Genomic DNA, 24485 nt, shown 5'->3' with positions numbered 1-24485 from the left:
ACACACACACACACACTTCATTTAACTTGGAATTAATTTAAGTGTTCAAAAGGAAAAGACAGTCGAGGGAAGAAAAACAGAACCGTACGCTTTGTGTGTTTATTTCCCATGCATTTAGATTATCTCAAGAGCCGTAATGTTGAGTGATTTTTTCTTTTTAGGTTTTACATGAGGCAGAAAATTAAGCTTTTTTTTTTACAACTTGTATCTGTTACTTATATTGGCTAGGAGCCTTGAAGCTATAGGCTATGTATTTTTTTTTTTTTACAGCTTCACTTTCTGTTGTTACTGCTTTTGCTGAGAGAATGGCGACAGAGGGATCTTTGAAGTCCTCGTATCAGGAAGAAACACAGAGATCCCGAGACACTACACACACAAAGATTTCTTAATGGATGCCTGTAGAGGCTCACACGCACTGTCATAAAGGGAGAAGCTAGTGGTTTCAGCACATCAGTGCAGTGAATGAGGTCAAGTTTTACTCTGACACACAAAAAAACACACACACACTTGCTATGTTTTCATTCCGGAAACCTCAGTATACTTCATCTGCTACATCCCTGTGAGGGTATTATCTGTCTGTGATGAACTGCTCTTTAATGTAATAAGCTAGCCAATCCCTTTCATTAGCCAGGGATCACAAGGTGGAAGATCTTTCCAGGGTGTCTGTGTTCATTTGAATTGTGAAGATGAGATGACTGCGTTGAGGTGGCTGTCCTGGTCGCCTCCAGGGCCCTGGCTAAACAGACAGGAAATGAAGAGAAGGGCTTTTATTGAGCTAAGCCCCTTAAGCCCGGGTACGTGCCCTCCCACTCAGAACTCTGTGGGGGCCTTGGCATTGTGTGTGTACTTGTGTGCATCTACTAGCAAAATCTAATTAACAGAAAGTGACAATAGTCGTTTTGAAACACAGAGAGTAGTTATGGTCTCTAACCCTAACACTTTGATTCAACAAACTAGTGTCAACATCGTCAATGATCCCTATAGCAAAAGAACATGGCACCATATGATGTCATTTCCACCCTTGAGCTTACCTGTCTTCATCCAGGTCTGTCGCACACTAAACTCCAAGAATTCTCAATCTAACAGGGCTCTTTGACATTCTGTAAGGTTACAACACATCCCCTGAGCTCTGTTTGGAGCCATCATGCACAAGAGGGGGTTGGACAGGTAGCATATTCTCTCCCAGCAGCTCTGTCCGTGTGTAACGCTTTTGTCGAGGACAGCGCTGGAGGCTGCTGGACATATCTAGGGGATATCAGGGTGACCTGTTCTCGTCAGGCAGAGAGAACAGAAAAATAAAGCACACACAGCATACCAAAGAGGTGGAGGTCTTTTCTAGTTGATGCTTCAACACTTGCTGCTTATCTGAGGGGTTTCACCTTCAAGTTGTCAACTCGCCTGCAAATGAGCATCTCTTTCTTTGTAGCTTTTCCGGTCTATTTTTTACGTGCCTTTCACATTCCTGTGAAAGTTTAAGTCATTCTGCCACTGTGTGAGATGAGCTAAGGCATGGGGGAAATGGAGCAGCATCAACCTACAGGTGGTGTAACCACATTTACTCACAGGTAAGTTCATGAAAACAGTATTGTTTACTGCACTGGTTCACAAAGATAACTGGAGAGGGTGTGTGTACATACAGTATACAGTATGCATATGAAAATCTGGGTTTTTATCTTGAGCGTGTGCAGCTACAGTCTCTTGCAAGCTCGTCTGATTCTCTGTGCGTCATCTGTTCTTGTCCTGTATTTCAAATTCAGGGCAGCTCCATCTTTCTGTGAAGTATATACTTTTGAGTTCTCTAAGCCACTTTCATTATTTACATCGCCCTTTGTCCATTCCGCTCTTTCTCTGTTCAGACTCGCTGCCCTTCACATCTCTGTGCTCCCGTGCCCTATTCCAGCCGCCTTGCCAAGGTGATCGGTTGCCGTGTCGAAAGGGACTGGCATTGTGATGATTGCACTAAACAGTGCAGTGGGAGAGAACACAAACAGAAAACCTCCCCTGAATTCACACTCTGTACTGAAGGAAGGACTCAAACAGAATTGGGGATGAGGAAAAACACATTTGGAACACAAGGGAGGAACGAAGAAACAAAAAGACAATGGTTGGCTTGGCAGGAGATGATATTAGCCACTTTCGTTTAAGTGTGTATCTTTGCCATCTTACTCTCTCCTTGAAGCATTACAAGTTTTTTCAGCTTGCTGTGAATTTGCAGAACAAAGATTTTCCTCACTTAACTCAGACCTATTGTGTCTATATTTGTATGAATACTTACTAAAATGTGTTTTGCAGATTCTATAACATAATTAGTAATCACTGCTGGTCGTGGTACTCCAATAGAAAATTCTATTCAGGTCTATTCAATACACAGTGAGACACTGAGAACATATGAATAGTGCATAATGAGAAAGAGAGTTTACCTGTATGCAGTATAGAAACACATAACGCATACTAATAAAGCATGAGGCATACATGCATTCATACATACATGTGACGTACCAACTGTAACGCTGTTATTCGTCACTTTATTAAGTTTTAATATTTTTCCATGCGAGTAATTGACCGTTTAGATTCCCAATATTTTTACTTTATCCCAATAAAGTACCTTTAAAAATATGCAGTTAGTTTATTCAAATGAGGCCTGTTTGGAAGTTTGCTCTGACGTTTTGGGAGAAGTGAAGCTCCACCTGTGGGAGCAGCGACCGGGACCAGCGGGTCATATCAGAGGCAGCGCAGCAGCCCGTTCTCCTGAGGTGGTCGGCCGGTCAACCTGCGTCATCATCCCGGGGTAAGAAAGAGAGCCAATTAACTTACCCACAGGTCTTTAGTGGTTTACTGCTGGCTGGTTTAATTCTTTTTAGGGGATAAATATTGGTCTCATTGATTAACTGGACAGAAGAGCAGCGCTGCCTCTGGGATCTGTATGTACACAAATCACCTCATTTACATTAATAAATTAATGTTTTACAATGAACCGATCGGTCTACATTAAATCTAGTTTACAGAGGGGAGTTCAGTGCGATGTGCTTGTTTTTTCGTGCACGTCTGCGGAGCACAGCTACATAAAAAAGTGTTCCGTTCACACCAGCGTGGTAGGAAAAAAAGGAAAAAGAAAATGTTGTTGGTGCATGCGCAGAAGCAGTCTGGAGTGGTTTTGATATTCAACCTGCACAGTCTATGACTTCAACACATGTAAACCTGGGTTTTGTTATTATTTCTGTTGGAGGATATAAGCAAGGTGCCTCTTTTGTGCCAATTTTGTACTTCACAGGAGAGAAACTGTATTCAAAGTTTAAAGAAAGCCAATAAATTAGTCTTTGAATTCAAATATACTATAGTTGTGTTTATTCTACATTAATTTGATGATTTAACATAAATCGAAAATTGTGCGATTCATTTTTTTTTTTTTTAAATCAATTGACAGCCCTAATATATATATATTCATCAAACTATCCACTGACACCAGGGCCACAGTCATCTTTGAGGCACACATGGGGTGTTATGTTCCTTCTTAAACAATGGGCATGGACATACTGTATACACATAGTTAACACCTATTTAGTGTTGCAGCAGCCTGCACTCTTTTGGGAAAGCTTTCTGTAATAGTGTGGGACTGAGCTGCAGGATTCATCTCCAATTCAGGCAGGTTAAGAATTATTCCTTCTTGCATGTTGCATGAAGAATTCTCTCTATTGGAACCAAGTGGCCCTAGACCAAAAGAACAGAGAGGTATATGTAGATAATCATAATGTGTTTTTCATCCACTCTTATTGAACTGACCGTTAGTCTTTTGGTAGCATCCACTTCAATCATGCCACGGAGAAGGTTCTGACAGTCTGGAGGGATAAAGTGCGGCATGTGAAACACCCCCAACTTCACCTTCTCCAGAAGATTCCTCAGGTTGTCATCATCAAACGGCAGAGCGCCCTGGAGAGACACACGCAAGAAGCAGAGAGTGAGAAAAGAGAAATGAAATAGCAAATGGTGAGGATGTTCTGTATGTGTGTAGGAATGAAAAACCTAGCAAAGAAGAAACAGTGTGCACTTGTTATAAAGGCTGCGTTAGAACAGAAAATAAGACTTCACTCGATTGAGGTCGGGAAAGAAAAAAAGAATGAAAAAGAATGCGAAAAACTAAAAAGCCTTGCAAAAACAAACGAAAAACACATTTTGAGTCTTGATTCTGCTTGACTTTAAGAACAGGCTTGCTTTCTCAACTTGTTCAATTCTTCAATTAGAGCTTTCTGCTCTCAGCGGCGATGCAAATATAAATAATAAACAGCGGTAAGATGAAAACAGGGCTTTTCTAATAATTACCCAGCTTTCTCATTTACCTCGTTCATTTAGCATTCTCTCATCAGAGTCATTTATCAGAGCGAGCTGACATCTCACAGATGTGGCTGTTTGATGAATGACAACCTCCACCAGAAGACAAGATTCAGTAGAGGGGAGGGGGGTGAAAGACAGAAAGAAAGCTGAGAAATGAAAAGAGGTAGAGTAGAGGGAGAAAAAATAAAAAAGGGGGCAGGCTTGTGTAACAGATGATCTGAGTGTAGCCTAACTGCTGGGGAGTATGCGTGTCTCCCACAATCAGACAAATGGTTATCTCACAGCCAGACAGCAGGACAAAACTGGAGAAAGACAGTATTCATCTGCAGTCAAACAGTGAGAGTGTGGGGGAAAAAAACAACCAAAAAAACCAACAACTTTTGTTTGGAGTGAGAGACGGACGGCCACGATGGAGACAATGGTAAACAACTTCAAGTTTATGCAACACAAAAGTGGAAGGGAGACTGTCCTTAACAAAAGTAAACACACACATATGAGACGGGAAGAGACGGAGTGAGGAACAAAGAGGCAAAAACAAAGACAAATACACAGGGCCTGTGGCCAAAAAGCCGCCCTGTCAGCGTTGGTATTTATTTTGGGCTCTCTTCTTTTCAGTTTGACTGTATGAATTATTCATGGTGCAGGAGTGTGTAGGAACTATAGTACAGCTGTTGATGAAACAAAGCTTCGGGGCTGCACGGCTGGGGAACCACAGACATAATGTAGCTGGAGAATAGACCTGATTATGGATACAGCGTTGTGTGTGGATACAGGATAATGAATAAAAAGATGCTTCTATTCTCTGATCTTCCATTGCGCAGGAATATCAGCTTGAGGGCGTCTCTGCAACTTTTCTGGTGAGACCTTGTAAATGGAAGGATTTTGGATTTAACTCCCGGAGTTTACGCTCCAGGCTTCGCGGTGGCTTCCAGCTCCCACCACCTTCTCACACTCCACTAAGGTCAACCTGGAGTCAGCATCCAGGGTGTTGCAGTCCTGTCGCAGGGTTCGCTCGCTTTCTCCTATTGATCCAGAGCAGCCGGGGGGTAAAGGCTAGACATACTGTCGGCCGCGGAGGGACGGCGACACTTCATGGTAAAAATTACATTATGCCACATTTCACGGGGAGTTTTAAACTGTGTGTCAGTCCAATCAGCATCAGTTAGTGAAGAACGAGATGACACTCACCACCAACAGGGCAAAAAGAATGACCCCACAGCTCCAGACGTCTGCTTTCCTCCCGTCATATTTCTCCCCCTGCGGACAACAGCGGTGTTTGTTAACGGGCTTGGACAAAGTCTTAGGGATGTTTAAAATAAGGTGCAGGAAGAAGAGAAGGTTAGTGGAGCAAAAACTATTTTACAAATCTGTTTAGAAAAAAAAAAACAGACTTACCCTGATGACCTCTGGACAGGCGTAGTGTGGAGATCTGTTGGAAATGGAGAAAAAAGAGTCAATCCAGGAAGAAACAGAAAGAAAGAGCAGATCTAGGTTATTGATGTCTAGTGTAAATCTACTGCTGCACTGCAAAATAAGTCAGGCTATACAATCATGACACACCAAACATTATACACTGGTAACACCCCTGTATGAAAATGTGAAAAGAACAATTTAAGCAGACAGTAAATGTCTCCAGTGAACATAGATCAAGATGCTCCGGGAGTTGAGACATCCTCAGGGTGTTTGGATGTCCTCCTGCTTACTCACTCAAGGGCATCCTCTCACAGCAGACAGTGAACAGACCCACTAATCTTTACAACACCTGGATGGGCTGACAGTAAACCCAATGACTAGATTGACACATCAATATTGTATGAAGATTTATGGAGCTACGCCGCAACGGCTGTTTCATAAGCCAATGGCTGTGGATGAGTGAATCGTTATTCTTTACATACTCAGTGGAACTTTTCCTCGTGCTCTGGCATTGCCAGATTTCCACACTCACTGTTTTGACAGAAATTAGGCAAATACGAGTTTTACATCAATCTATAATCAAATAAATTAAACAACTTGTTGATCTCAGAGTGTTTGTTTTCCTCTGATCTGACAGCGTATAGGGAGCAAATCAGGCACCTGTCTCCCCAAAGCTCTCAGCCTGGTGATGCATCTTCCACCTCCTTCTCCCGCTCAGTCTTATCTAATAGTGGGATATTTGGCTCTAATGAGAGACAATCTCAGGTCTGTAAACATGGCGCCCATTAGCTCGGTTGTTGTCTGGTGTATTCATGAATACCAACTCTGACAGCCCTGCTTCCTCGGGCCTGTCAAAATACTGGCCGATAACAAACACTGCCACCAGTTCGACGGGGTAAGTTCAAATGCGAGCCTATGCAAATATGGCCTTCCTGATTGCAAGTGTCATAGTGCATTATGCAGATGAGCCAGGAATAAAAATAAAAAACAAGCCTCAGATTTGCACTAGTTATGCCTCATGAGGGCCACGAGCCGCAGCTGGAACCAGCATGAATATGAACTCATTACTTGCACAAGCTTTAGGGTGGCACACAGGGGTGAAGGTAAAGACTGGAAAACAAGCACCTCAGCTTCCTGCTTCATCAGAACACTCAATTAAATCAGTCAGCCATGCCACCTACAGGATGTAGCAAATTACACGGTAAAGATCATTGAAATATGTGAGCTTTTAAACTGTACCTACACTTGAAAATAGTTTAATCCTGCTGCGTTTACCTGTGTTTAACAGCATCATTTAATCCATAATGCGAATAAAACCCATTTAAAATGTATCTAACAACATAAAAAAAAATTCAGGCCTCATATGAAAGCCCATACTTTATGAAATGAACATTATGATGAAAAATCTCTTTCTGCTCACACCATAAATGCAGATTATTGACTAGGACACTACAGATAAACAGAAAGAGCCGCTTCTCTCTGACTAGTGAGTGAGAAACACATAGGCTTTTTGTAGAACAGTTGCGCTTGGGTTGACATAACATCACTCTTTTCTTGCTATTTGCTAAAGCTCATTTACTCTCTCTGCCACTAACACCACACCCGTTGCATAAATAAAACCAACAACACACAGGACAGGAGATTTGGCTTTTACCTTGCGGCCACCAAATGGCTGCATAGTGCGACTAATAGCTGCTGATGCGAGTGGTTTAGCCTACAGCATAAAGAGAGACTGTTGCAACACCAGTGCTGTTTTGGTAACGCTGCTCTCTCTCCTGCACCAGGTAACACTTTCTCCACTGGTGTACTAGGTTAACTGCATGCAGCTTCCTCCACTCATCAATTCATGCAAAGTATAAAGGTGTAGAGTGGGAGCCCAGTCAGTGCCAGTGGGCCAGTGTTTGATGGCGTGAAAGTTGTGTACTACAGTACATGGCTCTTTACTGTGGAAGGAGGGTGGGTGGTGCGATATCTGACATACCTGTGTTTTCTTCTATTATTTTACCTTCCTTTAGTGTTATATTGTATAAGAAAAACCTGCTTGTTTACAAAAGCATCACATTTACCGTCATTTTTTAAGTCAAGTATTCTTATGGGCTTTTTGTGCCTTTAATTGATAGGATAGCTGTAGAGAGACAGGAAATGGGGACACAGAGAGAGAGAAGGAATGACATGCAGCAAAGGGCTACCATCAAACTGGGGCCGGCTGCAGCGAGGACTATAGCCTCTGCCAATGGGAGGCCTGCTCTACCCACTGAGCTAAACGACGCCCCCTTTATCACTGGAGACCACCGGTTCAAACAAGCCCTCTAAACTTCAACATGAACTCACCAGCTTCCTTAGACAGTTTGAAATGTATCATGAGTTTAAGAAATATGAGTTCCTCACAGGAGCAGCATGGCCCAGCAATATTGAGGAGATATTGAGACATGCAGCTCATCTTCATAAAAATTTGTGTGGTAAACCTCACTGCATACAAGATCATTTCCTTTCATCAATCAGCGCAACAGAACTTAAACTGGGAGTGCCGATGAACTTGGAGCTAAACTCATGAAGCCACAAATAGATCGAGAAGCAGCAGGCTGTTTGTGTGTGTGTGTGTGTGTGTGTGTGTGTGTGTTGTTGGCTCCATATTTGTATGTGACTGTCAATGCCTCTGCTCATCTATATATGTCTCTCCGTCTGCATGTATTTATGGATGTGCTCCGAGGCTCCCCCTACTCTACCTGGGGTGAGTCTCATCTTCACTCAGCTCCATTACCCGTGGCAAATGGAATACATTTGTGTCAAACTACTGCATGGTGAGAGGGGGCCAGATAAATGCATTTAATTAAAAACTGTCATATCTACACTTAGAGATGGGACAGTCAGAAGAGCATGAATAATCAATAACCACACACACAGCGTATGGCACATTCCCATGTATTTTGCGCTGGCAAACAAACACAAGTGGAACGCACACGTTCTGGCGAGACACACACATGCACGCAGAAGTGCATGTGGGGATTGGGCTGGGAGTGGAACGAAAACAGGACTACCTTGCTTAGCTGTGTGTGTGGTGTCATCTCTGTAAGACAACACTGTCTTACACTGTGTTCCTGGACCTTTTGACACTTTGTAAATGCATGAGGGACACTAAGTAAGAAGTAAGAAATATACAGGTGATCTACAGGATACAGCAAAAAGCTGAGTAAGAGCTGTCCCATCCTATAGACTTTCTAGGAAATGCAAACACTTCAGTCCGGTCATCATGGCTGCAGAGTGACTCAGTCATGCACATTTTACTTGCAGATAGCTATGCACACAGCGCTCAGTTGGCTTGATCTCTACCGATGAGTCATGAGTGCTAAGGCACCGTGCTACTGCTGGAAAAAAAAAAAAAAAATTACGCAACAGTTTCTGCTGCTTTTAATGTGTGTGTGTGCATGCACTTTCTTAAATGAGTGTGCATGCGTATTATAAAAAGGGAGGAGAGGGAGACAGAGACAGAGGGAGGGATGCAGAGAGAGACAACCGAACAAGCGGAGGACAAAGGGTCTTGGAGGTCAGGGATGAACTAAGCCTCACCAACACCCTGTGCGCATGTGTGGTCGCTGAATTGCGTGTACGCTAGTGTGTGTAATTTCAGTCGCGGCTGATTTGGAGGTATAATCTGGACAGAATCAGGTCTGAGCTGAGGACAGATGTCACAGGGTCTCTATATCTCCCAGCCCTGTCATGTGGAACCACAGAGCAAAATTCTCCCAAGACCATGAGGAATCTGGAAGGAAAGAAAAGTGCTTCACCTCATGGTTTACAGCTAATGGGCAAAACAAACTGCCCACTTTGCTAGATGTAAACCTATTATGGCCCACGCTTACATATTAGGATATTCAGGTAAGACTGATTGAAACTCATAGAACAACTTTCTGTGCTGTGAAAATGTGATTCTGAGTTTATGAAGTCAGAGTTTATGAGTTTATGAAAGTACTTAAAAGCAAACCATCATCAACTATGCCCCCCCTTTTATTGACATGTGAAACTGCACGCCTTTCACTACACCTGAGGGGGTTAAATAAAAAACACTTTCACAGTATAGATGGCCACATACAAAACACTTTGAGAGTGACTTTTCCTGGAGGGGAATTCATTGCAGTCGTTGTGGGATTGATAGGCCTGGCGTGGTCGTGACTGCCAAATCATAAAACCAGGCGTCAGATACGAGGGGATGGAAAGCAGTAATGTGTGGCCCTGGCCCTGGCCCCAGCTCGCAGCCAGACAGCACACTCTGAGAGAGAGAGACACACCAACCGCCTCTCCAGAGATCAACAGCGAGTGCACCGACACGAGGCCTTTGAGAACAGAGGGGCTTGGTAGCTGCACTCATCATCCTCTCTGTTTCTCTCTGTTGGATTCCAGCAACTGCACCTGCCACCCCCGCCCCACTATGACTTATCTCTACCTGCAGGACTTTCTGGGCTATGGATATGAGTCAAACTTTGCATTATAAAACATGCATCACAATGTTTTCTACATTACTTACCCACAGCTGGTTTCCAGCAGACTGTCTCCAACCTGAAGGGAGGCCATGCCGAAGTCTGCTATCCTGATGTTGTTCTTTTCATCTAGCAACAGGTTCTCTGGCTTCAGATCCCTGTGGCTGAAAGACGGCGAGGCAGAAACATAAAATGGTTAATGAAACATGAAATAATGCATCATGTTACATAAACTAGTGAAAATGAAAGGTGTGCCGCGAGGTCTATCAAACACCTGTGGATGCAGCTTGGATACACGCAACCGTTAACAACACAGCACCTTAACCTGGCTGCGACTGAGCATCCTCCCTCCGTCCCACCCTCCAACCTCCCCCCTCTCTGCAACACCTCTCTCCCTTTGATCCGTCCATGCTAAAGCTAGTGGGCTCCCACCTCAGCGCTGGGCTGGTATGAGGTGTGACAGCCCCCCGCTGTGTCCTTTTCTCCTTCTCTTTCCCTCCCTCTTCGCCCCTCATCGCTCTCATCTCCCAGACAGCCACCAGCAAACTGGCTGTGCAAAGGGCGTCAAGGCGAGACAGCCGCACTGGTGGTGTTCATTAGCTGCCATTCATTACCGCTTAACACAGCGAGGGGGGAATAATATCTAGCGGACACCATCCCCCCTCCTTGAAAGGGCCCATTGAGAAGAATATCTTTCTCACATCACGTATGCTGTTGCTGTGTCGGAGGTTAAAATCTCAATTTTGATGAGTGACTGTTCAAAAGCAGAGTGGTGTTATAGCACCTTATCGCACGTTTAACATCCCTTCTCAGGTTGAGGGGTGTATTACATCACACTGCGCCGTTCTTGTTATGTCTACCAAGGCCGAGGGAGGCAGCGCAGACGTCACACACATGTAGCCTACGTTTGCTTAGGCTGATATCTATCCATCTGTCTTTCCCACATTTTTACATATGCGTCTTCTTGCTTACCTGCCTTTATGACTTTTATAATCAGGGGCAGAGTTATGGAGCCACGGGGCTGTCAGGATGTCATGAACTAGACTTTCATCTTCTCTTTTCTCTTTTAATTATAGAAAGAGGAGAGTAACAATAGCTGGATGCGTCAGCCTTTGAAGAGTGGCTCATCACAATGGACGTTTAACCTTAGATGACATCGGCTGCTGTACAACTCGTTTCCTGTCCTGAGGGATTAGCTGTCAGCTGGTCACTGGCAGTCTCTGTGATCCCTGCTATAATTGAAATAAAACACAGATAGCATCTAAAACAGTTCTCCCCAGGCTAAAACCTTTATCAATTCACACAACCATCATTTGGCAGGGATGTCAGTAGCCTGAGATTTAGCCTTTTAACTAATACTGTCAAAGCACACGGGTAGAAACAAACAATTATTGAACTGCTCAGGGGCTACCAGTATGAGGCTATAGTTGTGCTGGGTATCTGTGTATAATCCCTCGATTTCAGCAGGCTGGTGTCATATAGTAAATGTTCTTTGTCAGTATGAATTAATTAACTCTTAACACTCCGCTGGGGTGTCAACGATACCATGTTTTTAAAAGATAATGTTTCCCCTGGCAACAAAATGTTTTAGACAGCTGAAAGTTACAAATCACCTGTGACTGGAGTTTAAACATGACACGAGGTCAACTCGTAACTTTGTCGACACAGGAACCAGACTACACGGCCTGGAGAATGTTAAATAATTTGGTGAGACATCAGTGAGAAAAGCAACAGCAGTGACAGCACTGAGTGCAGTGGGTGATCCACACGCTGTTCAAATGCAGTTTGCTATTGACAGCACAGGGGAGATAGCATCCTGATCTCTGCAGACCTCAATCCGAAAACTAAAGCCTTGACAGAATCACAAATATCCAAATGCACTCAAACTGTCAGACTGAGATGTATAAAATCCACACTAAATCATTATCTATAAGACGCATAAAGATGGCATAAACATTGCGTAATCACTAGGCCTATCGCAAAGAACCAAATCTCCAGAGGCTGATGCACAAAAGAGAGGCGGCAGCAGTGTATTCATCCACCAACAGCATCAAGGGGACAAATTGCATCTGGATGCTTTATTGGTTGTCAGGACCCTGGTATACAGAATAGGACATTAAACTGACGCATTAGGCTGCACTCTGCTACTGTAATCCTGCTCACACAGCAAGCTCTGCAGAAGGGATATCTCATACTGCATGTCACATGGGAGTGGATGCTGTCAAATGAATGTAAAAAAGTTTTAATGTAATTATAGACATACGTATAGCTTTTTTTTTCAGAAATTAGGAAGCTGTGTATCACTTGCTTGCATACAAATCGAGGGGATCCATCCAAAAATATTCTAAATGTCATTAGTGCAGGTGCTGACTGCACAGGTGGTTTCTGTGGGAAATGAAATGAAGTAATATATTTGCTTTATGTGTGGCCCATATGGAAGGAAACAAAAATAAGAATATTAAATACCAAAGGCCACTGGTTAAAGGTATTGCAATCCATTAGAGTAGCATGAGTTATTATCTGTTACACAGGTCTCCCTTGATATGTGGCCTCACAGTTCACAGTGCACTAACCACTTATGATGCTGCTCAGTTTAATTTACAGGGCACATGTGTGTCTACATGCTGTCTGAGCAAGGTTTACACCCCAGTGGGGCTGTTAGACATGATTCTTGCAATCTAACACCGAGCTCTTAATTGCCTGTGATCATTTGCACGTTCCATACTGTTATGTTGTGTTTTATAGAAGGTTGTAATGATTCGGTCCTCTTGGGGCTCACATCCCTATAATATCCCAGACATCTTTATGGTGATAAGCAGTTTTGTAACTAAATTCTCCAAGCCAGAGGAAAATATACTTTTCCCATGGTGTCACATTTGACATACATCATGTTAAATATTGCCTGCCTGTTTTTGCCTGCAATCTACCCCAAATATGTGGCACCAATTAGCTTATACAGAACACTTGAAACGAACACTAATGGCTCAAATGCATCTTTTTGACACATTAACATGCCCGGAAAATGGTACACCTGCTTTTTTTCCCCGTATTTTTATGAAGTACTAAAGCTATCGTGGTATCATTATTGTTAGCTGGAGTGGGGGTTTTTAACCATCACTGAGAGTTGAAACACACCCATTTAGCCTCCGGCGCACCTCTGTGTCATCCTCCTCCTTCTATCTTTCCTTTTTTAACTTTTTTTAGGTTCTCTTGACCCAATTAGAGAGAGACCAAGCACATTCGCTAAAAATGCTTTAGGCTGATATTCTATCGCATTAGCAAAAGACGACAACATTCTGACTGCTGACTTGGATGTGTGAGGCACAATCGTTCATTAGCCGACGGGGGGTTAATTGTGTATTAAGAGCAATTATGAGTGAGAAAGACAAAGTTGTCTTTTCTCCCGTTTTGCTGTGTAATGGAATTAGTCTGTTTTATCTTTCCTGGTGAAAGAAAATGATCCGTGAATTCTTGCTATTGCGTTTGTGTCATCTTTCATCTTATAAATAGCCAAATGGCAAAATCCAATGCACAACATTTGAAACATTGAAGGCAAGAAATATTATTATAAGTTCAAAGAGAAAGTGAGCAAACTCCTTACAGTTTACACTCCTTACACAAGTCCAAATTGTCCAGGTGTATGGCAAGAAAAAGGCTCAGAAGAAACACAGATAGCCAGCACTCATAGGTTTATCGGAACGCATGGAAACGCATATGTTGTGGGCCCCTGCTGCCTGGATTAAAGAGAAATTAAGAGGAGTGCTGGCTATCTGTGTTTCTTCTAAGAATTATTATTATTTCAACAACAAACTGAATGATTCTTAATTGGTGTTCATATATCCTCCACTCAGTTGTTCGGATTGTGTTAGCTACAGCAGGTTTACATTTTTTATTTTTATTTACTTCACAGTGACAATTAAGTTTAACACTGTTATTGCTATAATTGTGTTAAAAAATACTACCATAAGCTATTATAGTATTGTCCAAATTATCTTGCAAAACTCATGATAACATATCTGGTGGGTTTGCAGTGCTGCTCTGAAGTATCCCACATTGTAGCTTGTACCAAAGTTTTTTAGGATTCACTCTTATGCAGTTGATTTCACTGTGATTCCACTGATAATCACACACCAAGAAATGAAGCAACGTCCCAACCAAAGCTGAGATGAAGAAGCCTGTGAGTAAGCTGACAGTGACATGTACTGCAGTGCTTGCAAATGTATTTGCAAACATTTAATGGAGCAAGAAGACATATACAATGGTTTTGTACACATTGTGCACATAAACATACAACTGTTACTCTCATTCAATTTCACATTCCCATCCTTATATCAAAAAGTTTGCTTGGATAACTATAGTATAATGCTTGATGTTCCTTTACACCAGTGCCCCACACATTTCAGCAGTCTCTTCTCATGTAATTTATATTTAAACTGGATTAGTATTGAGAGGAAATCACAGCTATTTTCCACACAAGATTTGCCTCATGACGGGTTACAAGAGCATTTCTTGTGTCATCTGGGGCATTTCTATCTTTTCCTCTGGGCTTTTGAGCAACACTGTGGGAGGAATGCATTGTTGCATGTAATGCAGTGACTAAAATGTGGGATTATGATGATGGCTAGATCTGCAATAAACAAACTATTTACTTTGTTGTGCCAAATCTGCGTGTGCAACCCAGCGTTTGCTCTTAATCCAGAGGAGTTGGACTGGGGAAGATAGGATGAGCAGCAGACCTCCAAGGCAGAATAAACAGACAAGCTGTCAGAAAAGCATTGGAGTGAAGGAGTGGCAGAGATATTTAAAACCCGTAGCACATCAGACGTTTAACACATGGTGCCATGGTAGTGCATAACTCCCCTTAAAACTGTCATCAGCGCCTCGTTCAGAACTATAGGTCAATGGTCTTTATCATTATCCTATTATCATACATCATCTCACCAGTTATTTTTCCCTGCATTAGCCTTTCATTTTTGTTTGTCTTGCTCTCCTCTTTTTCCTTCTATTTACCATTTTACTGCCTTTATTTATTCCTTATTTTACGTCCCTTTTACTTCCCTCCCCTCAGCCGGTCTTTATACTTTTCACTTCCCTTTACGACCACCACCTCATTCAGCCTAAATAAAGCACCAAACACCAACCTAGTACTTTTCATTCGGCTCCATTTTCCATACCCATTATACCCAACCCATTTCCATTTCTCCATCCTCCTCTAAACATCAACAGCTCTCCTTTCCCCGAGTCACATTTTAATGCTTTAACTGGCATCATGGGTGAAGAAAGTGCCAGAAAAAAATAAAGACAAGGAGACAGAGAAGAAGATTTTCATGCTGTGTTGTTAGCAGCCATCAGCTGTAATGATGATTGGCTATAAGTATAGGCTTTCCACAGGCAGGAGACAGACAGACTGTCATCTGGGAAAACTGCTGAGAACGTCAACAAACAGCCACAAGGGCATGGGTTGCTTCTGATAGAGGGATAGACATGCAGAGGATGGAAGATGACAAATAAGCCTGCAGGAACTGCATGCTGTAGAAAGATGACAACAACAGACACAACTTATACAAAAACAGTTTCCATCCAAATTTACAAATGTGATGCAAATTAAAGAAAAAAAAACAAGTTTATGTATCACTCCATCATGCTAATATGAGGAGTGGATGCATAAAGATAAACAGCTGGTCATGTCAAGTCTCCAGTCTGGTGCCATTAAACTGTAGCAGAAGAAAAAAGAGCTTGAAATTCTCTGTGATTTTTCTTGTTCTTTAAAATTTCTGGCATCTCCGCTGTGGAAATGCACAAATCAAAAATGAGCATGAGAATACATAAAGACAGACTGTGGCACAGAATCAGGGTAATGTTTGAGGCTTAGGTGTGAGGGCCATACATCATCTGAGAAAACACATACACTAAAAGACCCATGATCTGCTTTGTTTCCCTCTGTGGGACTATAAGAAAATGATGGCGCAGACAGATGCATGTGCCTCTCTACGCCCCTGGAAGAGTGAAACAAAGCAGTTGATGACAGAGGGAGTGTGAGAGACCAAGACAGACAGAAAGAGAGGTGGATATGGATGATGCACATGATTATGCCACTGCGTGGGTTTAATGTGACTTCTGGACCAGGTGTTTGTTTGCGCACATGTAGGTGGCAGCAGTAATGTGCACATCAGTGTCAGGGAAAAGAGGATGTGTGACTCTCTGAATGTATGTGAGCGTGTGTGCGTGTGTGAGCACGCATTCTGAAGCCATGAGTTTTAGTCACTGGGTTCTCCTCCAAGATGCACTGGCAATCTCTGCCTTACCTAGTGGGATGGTTGGAGTTGCTTTATGTGACAGATAGTCTTTATCTCACACCCACACACAGTCACTCTGAATTAAACACACACACACACAGGGCTGTTAAGTGGGTTACGAGGGGAAAGACCGGAGTCATTATTAACAAACAGAAGTGGGGTGAGGGAGAGGACAGAGCATGCAATAGTCAAGGTGTACGTGAACGTGTGTGTGTGTGTGTGTGTGTGTGTGTGTGTGTGTGTGTGTGGGTGGATAAAATGAGGTGATACAGGGGTGTGTTGTCAACCTGAGCTCATTTGACCCTCAGGTTGAAACGTGGTTATGGTCTCACTGTGGCTTCAAAAACAGAAAAAAAAATCAATACAATATACCTTCACAGCTCACATGGGAATAGAAACATATAGGGCACTAAGTTTATGATGGGAAACCAGAGCATATAGTGGTTTCTACAAGTGAAGCAATCACATAGATAATAAAACACAAATTCTACTCTTTCTTTTGTTTGAACTTCTTATCGCGGGTTAATGTGGTTCAAGTGTGGCTAAAAAGCACAAAAGCACCTTGTCGAAGTGTTTAAAGAAAATGCACTTTACTCCTCTCAATCAATCTGTGTCTCTGCTGGGTGTTTGCAGTTATGGCAGACTGCCACATCGACTTCTCTGGAGAGTGTATCAACTGTGCAGCAGATGTGTATGTTGTTGTTGTTGCTGTTGAATGTCAGGTCTGACAAGAAACAGCCAAAGCTGTTGTTGTTGGGAGTGGGGGGGGGGGGCATCTCCCTCTGAGGGAAATCTGCTACACTATGATTATATCTCTGAATCACCCCGCTCTGTTTTTGTGAACTTTGAGGAAGGAGTGTGAATCCAAAGCAGCTCCACGAAGTGCTGCGCTGCCCGGAGCTGACCCTGACATTTGACATCGCTACAGGTGATTCAGAAACTTTCACAAAGATCGATAAGGTGTATCATCATCATCATCATCATTCTGAGTTGTGCTCTCAGCTCTGCTCTGACCTGTCTGTCAATCACTCAGTAAATCTCTGTGTACTGAGTCATGCTGATTTCAAATTGGCAGACTTCAAATTATATTCAAACACATGTCTTAGTGAAGAGGAGGAAGAGGAGAGAGGGGAATAAGCAGCCAGTTTGACATTGGATCTGTATTAACATTCAATGAAGATTTTCTCTCACTGCCTCAGCATTCATTATAAATATCTTTTTACTGATGATTCCTTTCCCATGTCTGTTTATAGCCTACCCTCAGCTATCTTTGCCTCATCTCCCTTGTCAGCTCTCCTCGTGCGCTTCACTTTTCCCGTTCTCTCCATCCACGTGAAACGAAAAAACTCTGCCTAAATCTGAGAGTGATCTGAATCAGGCGGAGGGAACACTGAGTCATAAACAGCCCTTTCTCTCTACGTTCTTTTCATTCATACACAGACTTTACATCCATCTGGCTCAAGAGAGATATTTGGGGATGGGAACGTGGGCGGTGGGAACGGAAGCGTGTGGCAATGAAAAGAAGTGGGAAAAAAAATGGGAGGTGTGCGGAACAGGAGAGCTGCGGAGCAACCCCCTCTTAATCTCTGCACGGTGAGTCACAGAGGAAAAAGGGGGTCTTTCTAATGGCCTGCGTAGGTCCCTCTGCGCAGACAAGTAGAAATGGAAGAAATGATTGCAGAAATTCTTTTTTATTGATGGGATGCTGAGATCTCATTAGTGGGGATGGAAGGGACGTGAGAAAGGCTGCATCTGTCTGTTTGCCCCTAATTAACGTTAGGAGGAGGGCGAGAGGGTACAGCAACACTCCCAAATAATCTTCCTCATGATAAATTTACAAGGCATCATTTTCTAAAGAGTGCTAGTGATTAGCTCTGACAGGGAGATAGCAACAAAACAAAACAGGAAAGGTGAGATAAATCTGCCCGCAAAATCCCACTACAAAAGAGCTGTGATAATCAATGTATGTGCACACACTTAATGCCAGTCCCACATGCTTCCTCCTCTCTCCTCACAGTCAGTTATTTACACAGACTGATAAAAGACTTCTGACTTTCATTCCCTCAGGTCAGCCAGTTTCCTTCTTTTTCCAGTGATAGAATACTAATCTTCTGCTACTTGTTTGACAGTTCAAACTATGAACTGAACTCCTGCACCTCATCCCTGCTTAACCTGCTTTATTATTAAAGGCAGCAGACATAATGTAATTGCCGCCTCTAGAAATTATATCATACAACAATACACAGTAAATCAAATCAGTGAAATTCAACCATACCTAATCATTCCATGATAAATCATTTTAATTCTGTCTTTTTTAATTGCCCGTGCAACATTATGCAAATCTATCTGCCAGGCTTTTAGTACTCAGCACCAGGTTCTAGGGAGTATTATACAGCATCACTGTTTTTCAAAGGCTTGGCTTCCACTTCATCACTCTCAGGAAGCTATTCAGGAAACTTTCAAGTATACTAGACTGTGCACGGAGTAGAGAAAGGAAAGCATCGCTCCCTCTCCAGTATTTCCCGCCACAATAGCCTTGGCGGCGAAGTTATGATGGAATCACATAAATTCTTATCATGACTCGACTGGCTGGCTTGGAGTCGCAGTGTCAATGAAAAAAGACAACGGCCATGGCCTGGCCATGGCTACGCTAGGCTTTTATGATGATATGTTAATGCCTGTAATTTGAAGCCCCTGCCTGTGAATATTATAGTGCAGCGAGCAGCAAGGAACCAAACTAATAATGTGCTGTATAATGACCATGTTTTAATTGCTAGTGACCTCAATATTCTTCTAAATAATGCAAGTGAAGTAGCGCCCTCGATCCGGTCTTTACTCTGGGCATGTACACTTGTAAAGTTTGCCCGATTTGAAATTTGGGCCTGAACATTAATATGCTTGACATACACAGCACCTGGTGTAGTAAGAACTGTGTCCAGGAACATGTAACTATCATAGAAAAAAAGGCACATTATTAAAATACAAGAGCACACCTATTAAAATAACCCCTAATAACACAAGTATGTAGTTTGTGCAGAGTGTAAACGCAATAATTTGTAGAAGTGCAATAGTGTGTTTTTCTTTATTTCATATATATATATATATATATATATATTTCATATATCATATATAAGTATATACGTATATTTTAACCATTGCATGTTTTACCATGCCAGTGGCGGATCCAGGTGGGTGCTGAGGCCCCTACTACAGTGGACTGATGACTAATAAGTTGAAAGCCATTACTTTTTTTTTTTTGTTCCCATTTGACTTCATAGTTTTCTTCCTGTTCCTCAAAGTCACTAGAGATTTCCTTGTGACCCAGGTAAAAATAAATACACTTGAACTCATTCTGCTCCATGGTCTCTGTGCTCTGCTCTGTGCAGACACATGAGGACAAACTGCAGAGCAAAGGCACACACTCTCAGTGGAGGAAAGAAAACTCACTACAAATTGATAGACACATACAGACACATACATTTAAGACCAGGCAACATACACACACTCATACACACACAAACACACAAATGAGTGCTAAAAATGAGTCCCTGCTGACATGTTTGACTTCCCAAGTATATATGATTGCCTCTAGTCTACAAGCTGGTAAACAGTTAAATTACCCCCTGAAGCCAAACACAATATGTCGCATTAGTGACTATCTGGAAGCAAATTTCAACAAATGCAAGGATTCAACAGTGAGTACAGTGTTGCTATGGAAATGTACTGTAGCCTACTCAGCTCAGATCTAAAAGTGAAACCTAAGCAGGGTATCGGATCCAAGTGTGTCTATTTGACGATTTCCATCTGACAATGTGTCAACCACACTCAGCTGTTAAAGGGGGACCACTGTATGAAAAAGAGGGGAAACTACACACTTTCATCACAAGCAATTTCAAGTTTTCTCAGTTCTGTAATCTCCATTTTGAATCATTGGTTTGAAAACTAAATAGCACTTTGAAGCTATGAATAAACTGATTGAAATTTAGACTGTAGATGCACTTCAGGAAGAATCTGTATCCTTTTAGAATGCATTATTTGGAAACTCATTATTTGTTCAATGTTGTATGACAACCAAATTGAGTTTGTTACACCTCCTGGGTATGGTTGTTTATTGGTTGTTTTATCCCTTTAACTATATGAGATGTAGTTTTTTTCATAGATTGCAGATAATGAATATGGCTTTTATGGTTTTAACTCCAAGTGCCCCAGGATTAGGTCTAAGTATACAACACCACTGTGACTGCATTTTATTTCACTGCTGGAGATAGAGGCGCTCATGGAGACAGAGTACCTTGGTATATTTGCATGTAGGACTTACCATATGGAATGACTGTGGCAAAAATCCAGGGCCGACATGATCTGTCTGAAGAATTTCCTGGCCTCTTTAGGTGTTAACCTGCCTTTCTTCACCAAGTAGTCAAACAGCTCACCACCAGACACGTGTTCTAGCACAAGGTACCTGAGAGAAGGAGGGGCGTGGGGGGTGGAGGGAAGAAATAGGAATGAGTGGAAGAAAACAAGAAAAAAACCTCTTGTACACACATAAAAGAAGAATGATTTCACTTCTGCTTGTTTTACGTGCTCTCCTGGCCCTGTGGAAGAACACTGCAGAAAAGAAGAATCAAGCCTCCGACCTTAGGGTTGTGGAAGAACCGCAGCACTGGGAGAGATGCTGATCCCTCACAGCCATTATACACAGACAAACCACCTTGGATCAACCATTTGATCTCCCAAAAGCTGCATCATTTCGTTGTTTTTTTCACCATGTCATATGTAAACTGTCCCTACAGTCATATTGAAGCATGGGTATTACAATACAGAGTATGTGAAGGGTTCTGATATACTAGACACTCTAAACTCCCTTGAGAGGCATCAGAGAGATGATATAGTTGCATTACACCAGAGAAGATGGAAAAAAAGTGCTGCACACTGCCCTCAGACATAAAGGATTTAGGAGTACCGGCATCGTAAGCTCCTGCGAGAGTCTTTGTCTCAGCACTCAGTTAATCAAGTGAAAAAGACCAAAACGAAGAACTAGCAGAGGTATTGGTATAGATGAAAAATCCTTGCTATACATGGAGTACTGTTCTTGTGTTGCTTTTCGTGTCTTTCACCTTTAAAACATGCATATACAGTACATGTATCATCCCTGCCATCTCTTTCTTAGAGCCATTCTTCAGGTGGCCTTCCAGCCTGCGTGGCTGGGTTAGTGGGGCCGCAGAAGGAGCAGTTTGTCAACCTGACTGTATGGCCATGATGCTCTGCTGCTCCAAAGGGACAGGGGAGATGGAGATGAATCTCTGCTGACCCAGGCCTAAAGCTGCATCTGTGGGCTGAAAGCCAACGGTGCCCTGCCCCTGCTCCGCACTGGCCGGCTCGTATATCCTGTGCTCAAACTCCCTCCATCTTCACTAGGATAAATTGAAACCCAGACAGGCGGTGAAATACTCTCTTTGTTCTCTCTCTCTTTGCTGTGGATGTGTGTATGTACATGCTCCTCAGTTTTATTGATTACACTGTGGTGTTGCAAACACTACTCGGGCCAAAAAGCCATGTGCCCACTCAACAAACCCTAAACCCTTGAAGCCAAAAAAGCTTACTATGATCAGACCTCAGTAGCTTTGTCATGTGTAACAACACCACCATAACCTGGTAGGTGAAAACACATTAATCTCAGCTTGGAGACTGCAAACTGCAGAGGGAAGTCTGCATTAAAAATTAGAAGTGGTTGCCAGGCTTGGAAGCTCGAGTAAAGTTGTAGAATCCAGCAACTTCAACAACTGGACCAATACCAGAACCAAACCAAAAGGTCACAAGCATTTTCTGTATATTATGTGATCATTCATTTATTTGCGGCGAAGAAATCCCTATGAAAAAATATTGCTGGGCTATGTTTCAAACTCTTCTCTTTCACCTCTTGTAGCCTACACACGCACACCAGTTTTAACAGCTTGTGGTGGGATCTTTGCCAGCAGCATAATACATCTTAAAAGCTCTGGCACTGTAAACTCCAAACATGCTGCATGTTTATCAATTATTGACTTTCAAGTATAGATGTCTGAGTAAGAATCCAAACAATATTAGGAGCAAAATGACATCACTGATGTGAAGTGCAGAGACACTTTAGTCACTGGTGATGCAAATGTAAAGCAATTTGTCTTCTGTGACGCTACTAGTGACCAGCTGTCAAAAGCAATGAAGCCATCGGACCAAATGTGATTTTGATAATCCAATTATAGGATGAATCGTAATATTCTGCTATTCCTATCAATTTAAAGGATGAGATGTATGGTGCTGCATGCGCAATCCCATTTGGTCTGTGAGCTCAACATGACAACTAATTGAATTTAGTTGGCCAACAGTACATTGTGCATCAAGAGGGCTCCTATAAACGACTGATGGGCTTGTCACTCACCAGTGTTAAAGTTGGCTAATCGATTTATGTGTGTGCCTTTGTGTGTGTGTATGTGTGTGTGTGTGTGTGTGTGTGTGTGTGTGAGTGTGTGTGTGTGCAGCAGCTGTGGCAGCAGACTAATGCGGCTGCCACTCTCCGGGGCTAATGTTTCTGAATGCAATGGTTTTGCCTCTGATAAGCGTGTCATGGTGTTTACATTGCGGAGACTTCCCTTCCCTATTAACAGTCCCATAGCGTGTGCAACCAGATTAAATGCTTCATGCCAATATGAAGTACCCGTCCCCTCTCCCCCCCTGAGGCTATCGTTGTTGCCCCTGCAATCATAATATACCAATCAAAACTGTTCCTATATGGGATTTTACAGACTGTTCTCCAGATCCCAAAGAGCACTTGTGAGAGATAATTAGTGTGAGCCACAAAAGTTGTTTACAAACATACAATTGCATAGTGTGTGCAGTGAAAAAATGACTTTATATGTGTATAAAAATAAACCAAAATCCATTGGTAATACTTACAAGTATTTTTTATTTTCATAGACGTCATGTAGCTTTAAAACATGTGGATGTTCTATGAGCTTCAGAATTGCTATTTCTCGCTCCACCTGTATGAGAGAGGGACATGGAGGGAAAAAGGGAGTCGGGGGGAGAGAAAGATAGATTTGATTAGTCTAACATCAACACAGTTACATTCCTGAAAGCTAGTGCCAGCAGTCACTCCCTCTTAAATTGCAACTTTCCTCTCACTGGGAGATAAACCAAGTGACCCTAAAAACAGCCTGTGATGAGTTCTTACCAGTGGTTTCTCTGAGGTTACCTGTGAAGGTCGCTGTTGGAGAGACAAATCTGAGAGGCAGCTATCTGTAATAACACTTTACACGACCAGCACAAGGGCTTCAGAGGAAGAAGTAAACCAATGCAAGGTGCTGAGACTGGCACTTTCTACAGACAGAAAGGACAGAGATAAGCTTTGACCACACTCTGGTTGGTATCCAGGACAGAAAGCTCTGCTATCTGAGGTGGAAAATGTAGTTTGCTTCAAAAAAAGAAAGAAAAAAAAAACAGAAGGAAAACAGGTTGTGTTTTTTTAGCTTACAAAAATGGTGCACTCTCTCTCTGTCCTCTCACAAAGCAAGCCTTGCTGAATACTAAGCAATCACATTTCATAATCCTGTGATTTTTGGTTAGGTAAGACACATCAAATAGAATAGAGTCAGACATCCCTGATTTAAATTTTTCTGTCCTCTAAGAGTAGCCTAAGCCTGCGGGTGAGTTCAAAATGTCCACTCAGGTACGCCGATGTCTTCCAGAGGAGGCTTTTTCTTCCACATAGCTAGTCTGCAACAATGGTTGTACCTACATATATAACACTATGACCAGAACAAACAGACGGCTGAGTGCGCACAAAGTTTCTGACTTCTTTTTTTTTTTTTTTGCTTACGGAGCTGCTGAGATACATATACTGTGAGAGCTGAATTTCACCTAAATCGAGCAGATCAGTTTGGATTTGTGTCAGCATCTCCAGAGGTTGCAGTCAGCAAGTGCAGCTGCCACTGAAAAT

General features: G+C 42.5%; 1 protein-coding gene across 7 annotated transcripts in view; it reads right to left on the bottom strand.

Moving 5' to 3' along the window:
- brsk2a (BR serine/threonine kinase 2a) overlaps positions 1-24485 on the bottom strand; it is a 155342-nt gene that overhangs the window by 25100 nt on the left and 105757 nt on the right. For all 7 annotated transcript variants that reach the window (XM_085779662.1, XM_085779660.1, XM_085779661.1 and 4 more), the window contains exons 3-8: positions 23444-23529; positions 20832-20972; positions 10265-10381; positions 5725-5758; positions 5518-5586; positions 3781-3927 (exon numbers count right to left, since the gene is read on the bottom strand). In XM_085779662.1, the coding sequence (XP_085635788.1) occupies positions 3781-3927; positions 5518-5586; positions 5725-5758; positions 10265-10381; positions 20832-20972; positions 23444-23529 (594 nt within the window). The remainder of the gene's footprint in view (positions 1-3780; positions 3928-5517; positions 5587-5724; positions 5759-10264; positions 10382-20831; positions 20973-23443; positions 23530-24485) is intronic.

Source organism: Trachurus japonicus, chromosome 6 (genome assembly GCF_045865225.1).
Source record: "Trachurus japonicus isolate A0001 chromosome 6, Traja_1.0".
NCBI classification, from domain to species: Eukaryota; Metazoa; Chordata; class Actinopteri; order Carangiformes; family Carangidae; genus Trachurus; species Trachurus japonicus.
This window is presented reverse-complemented; position numbering and strand designations above follow the sequence as displayed.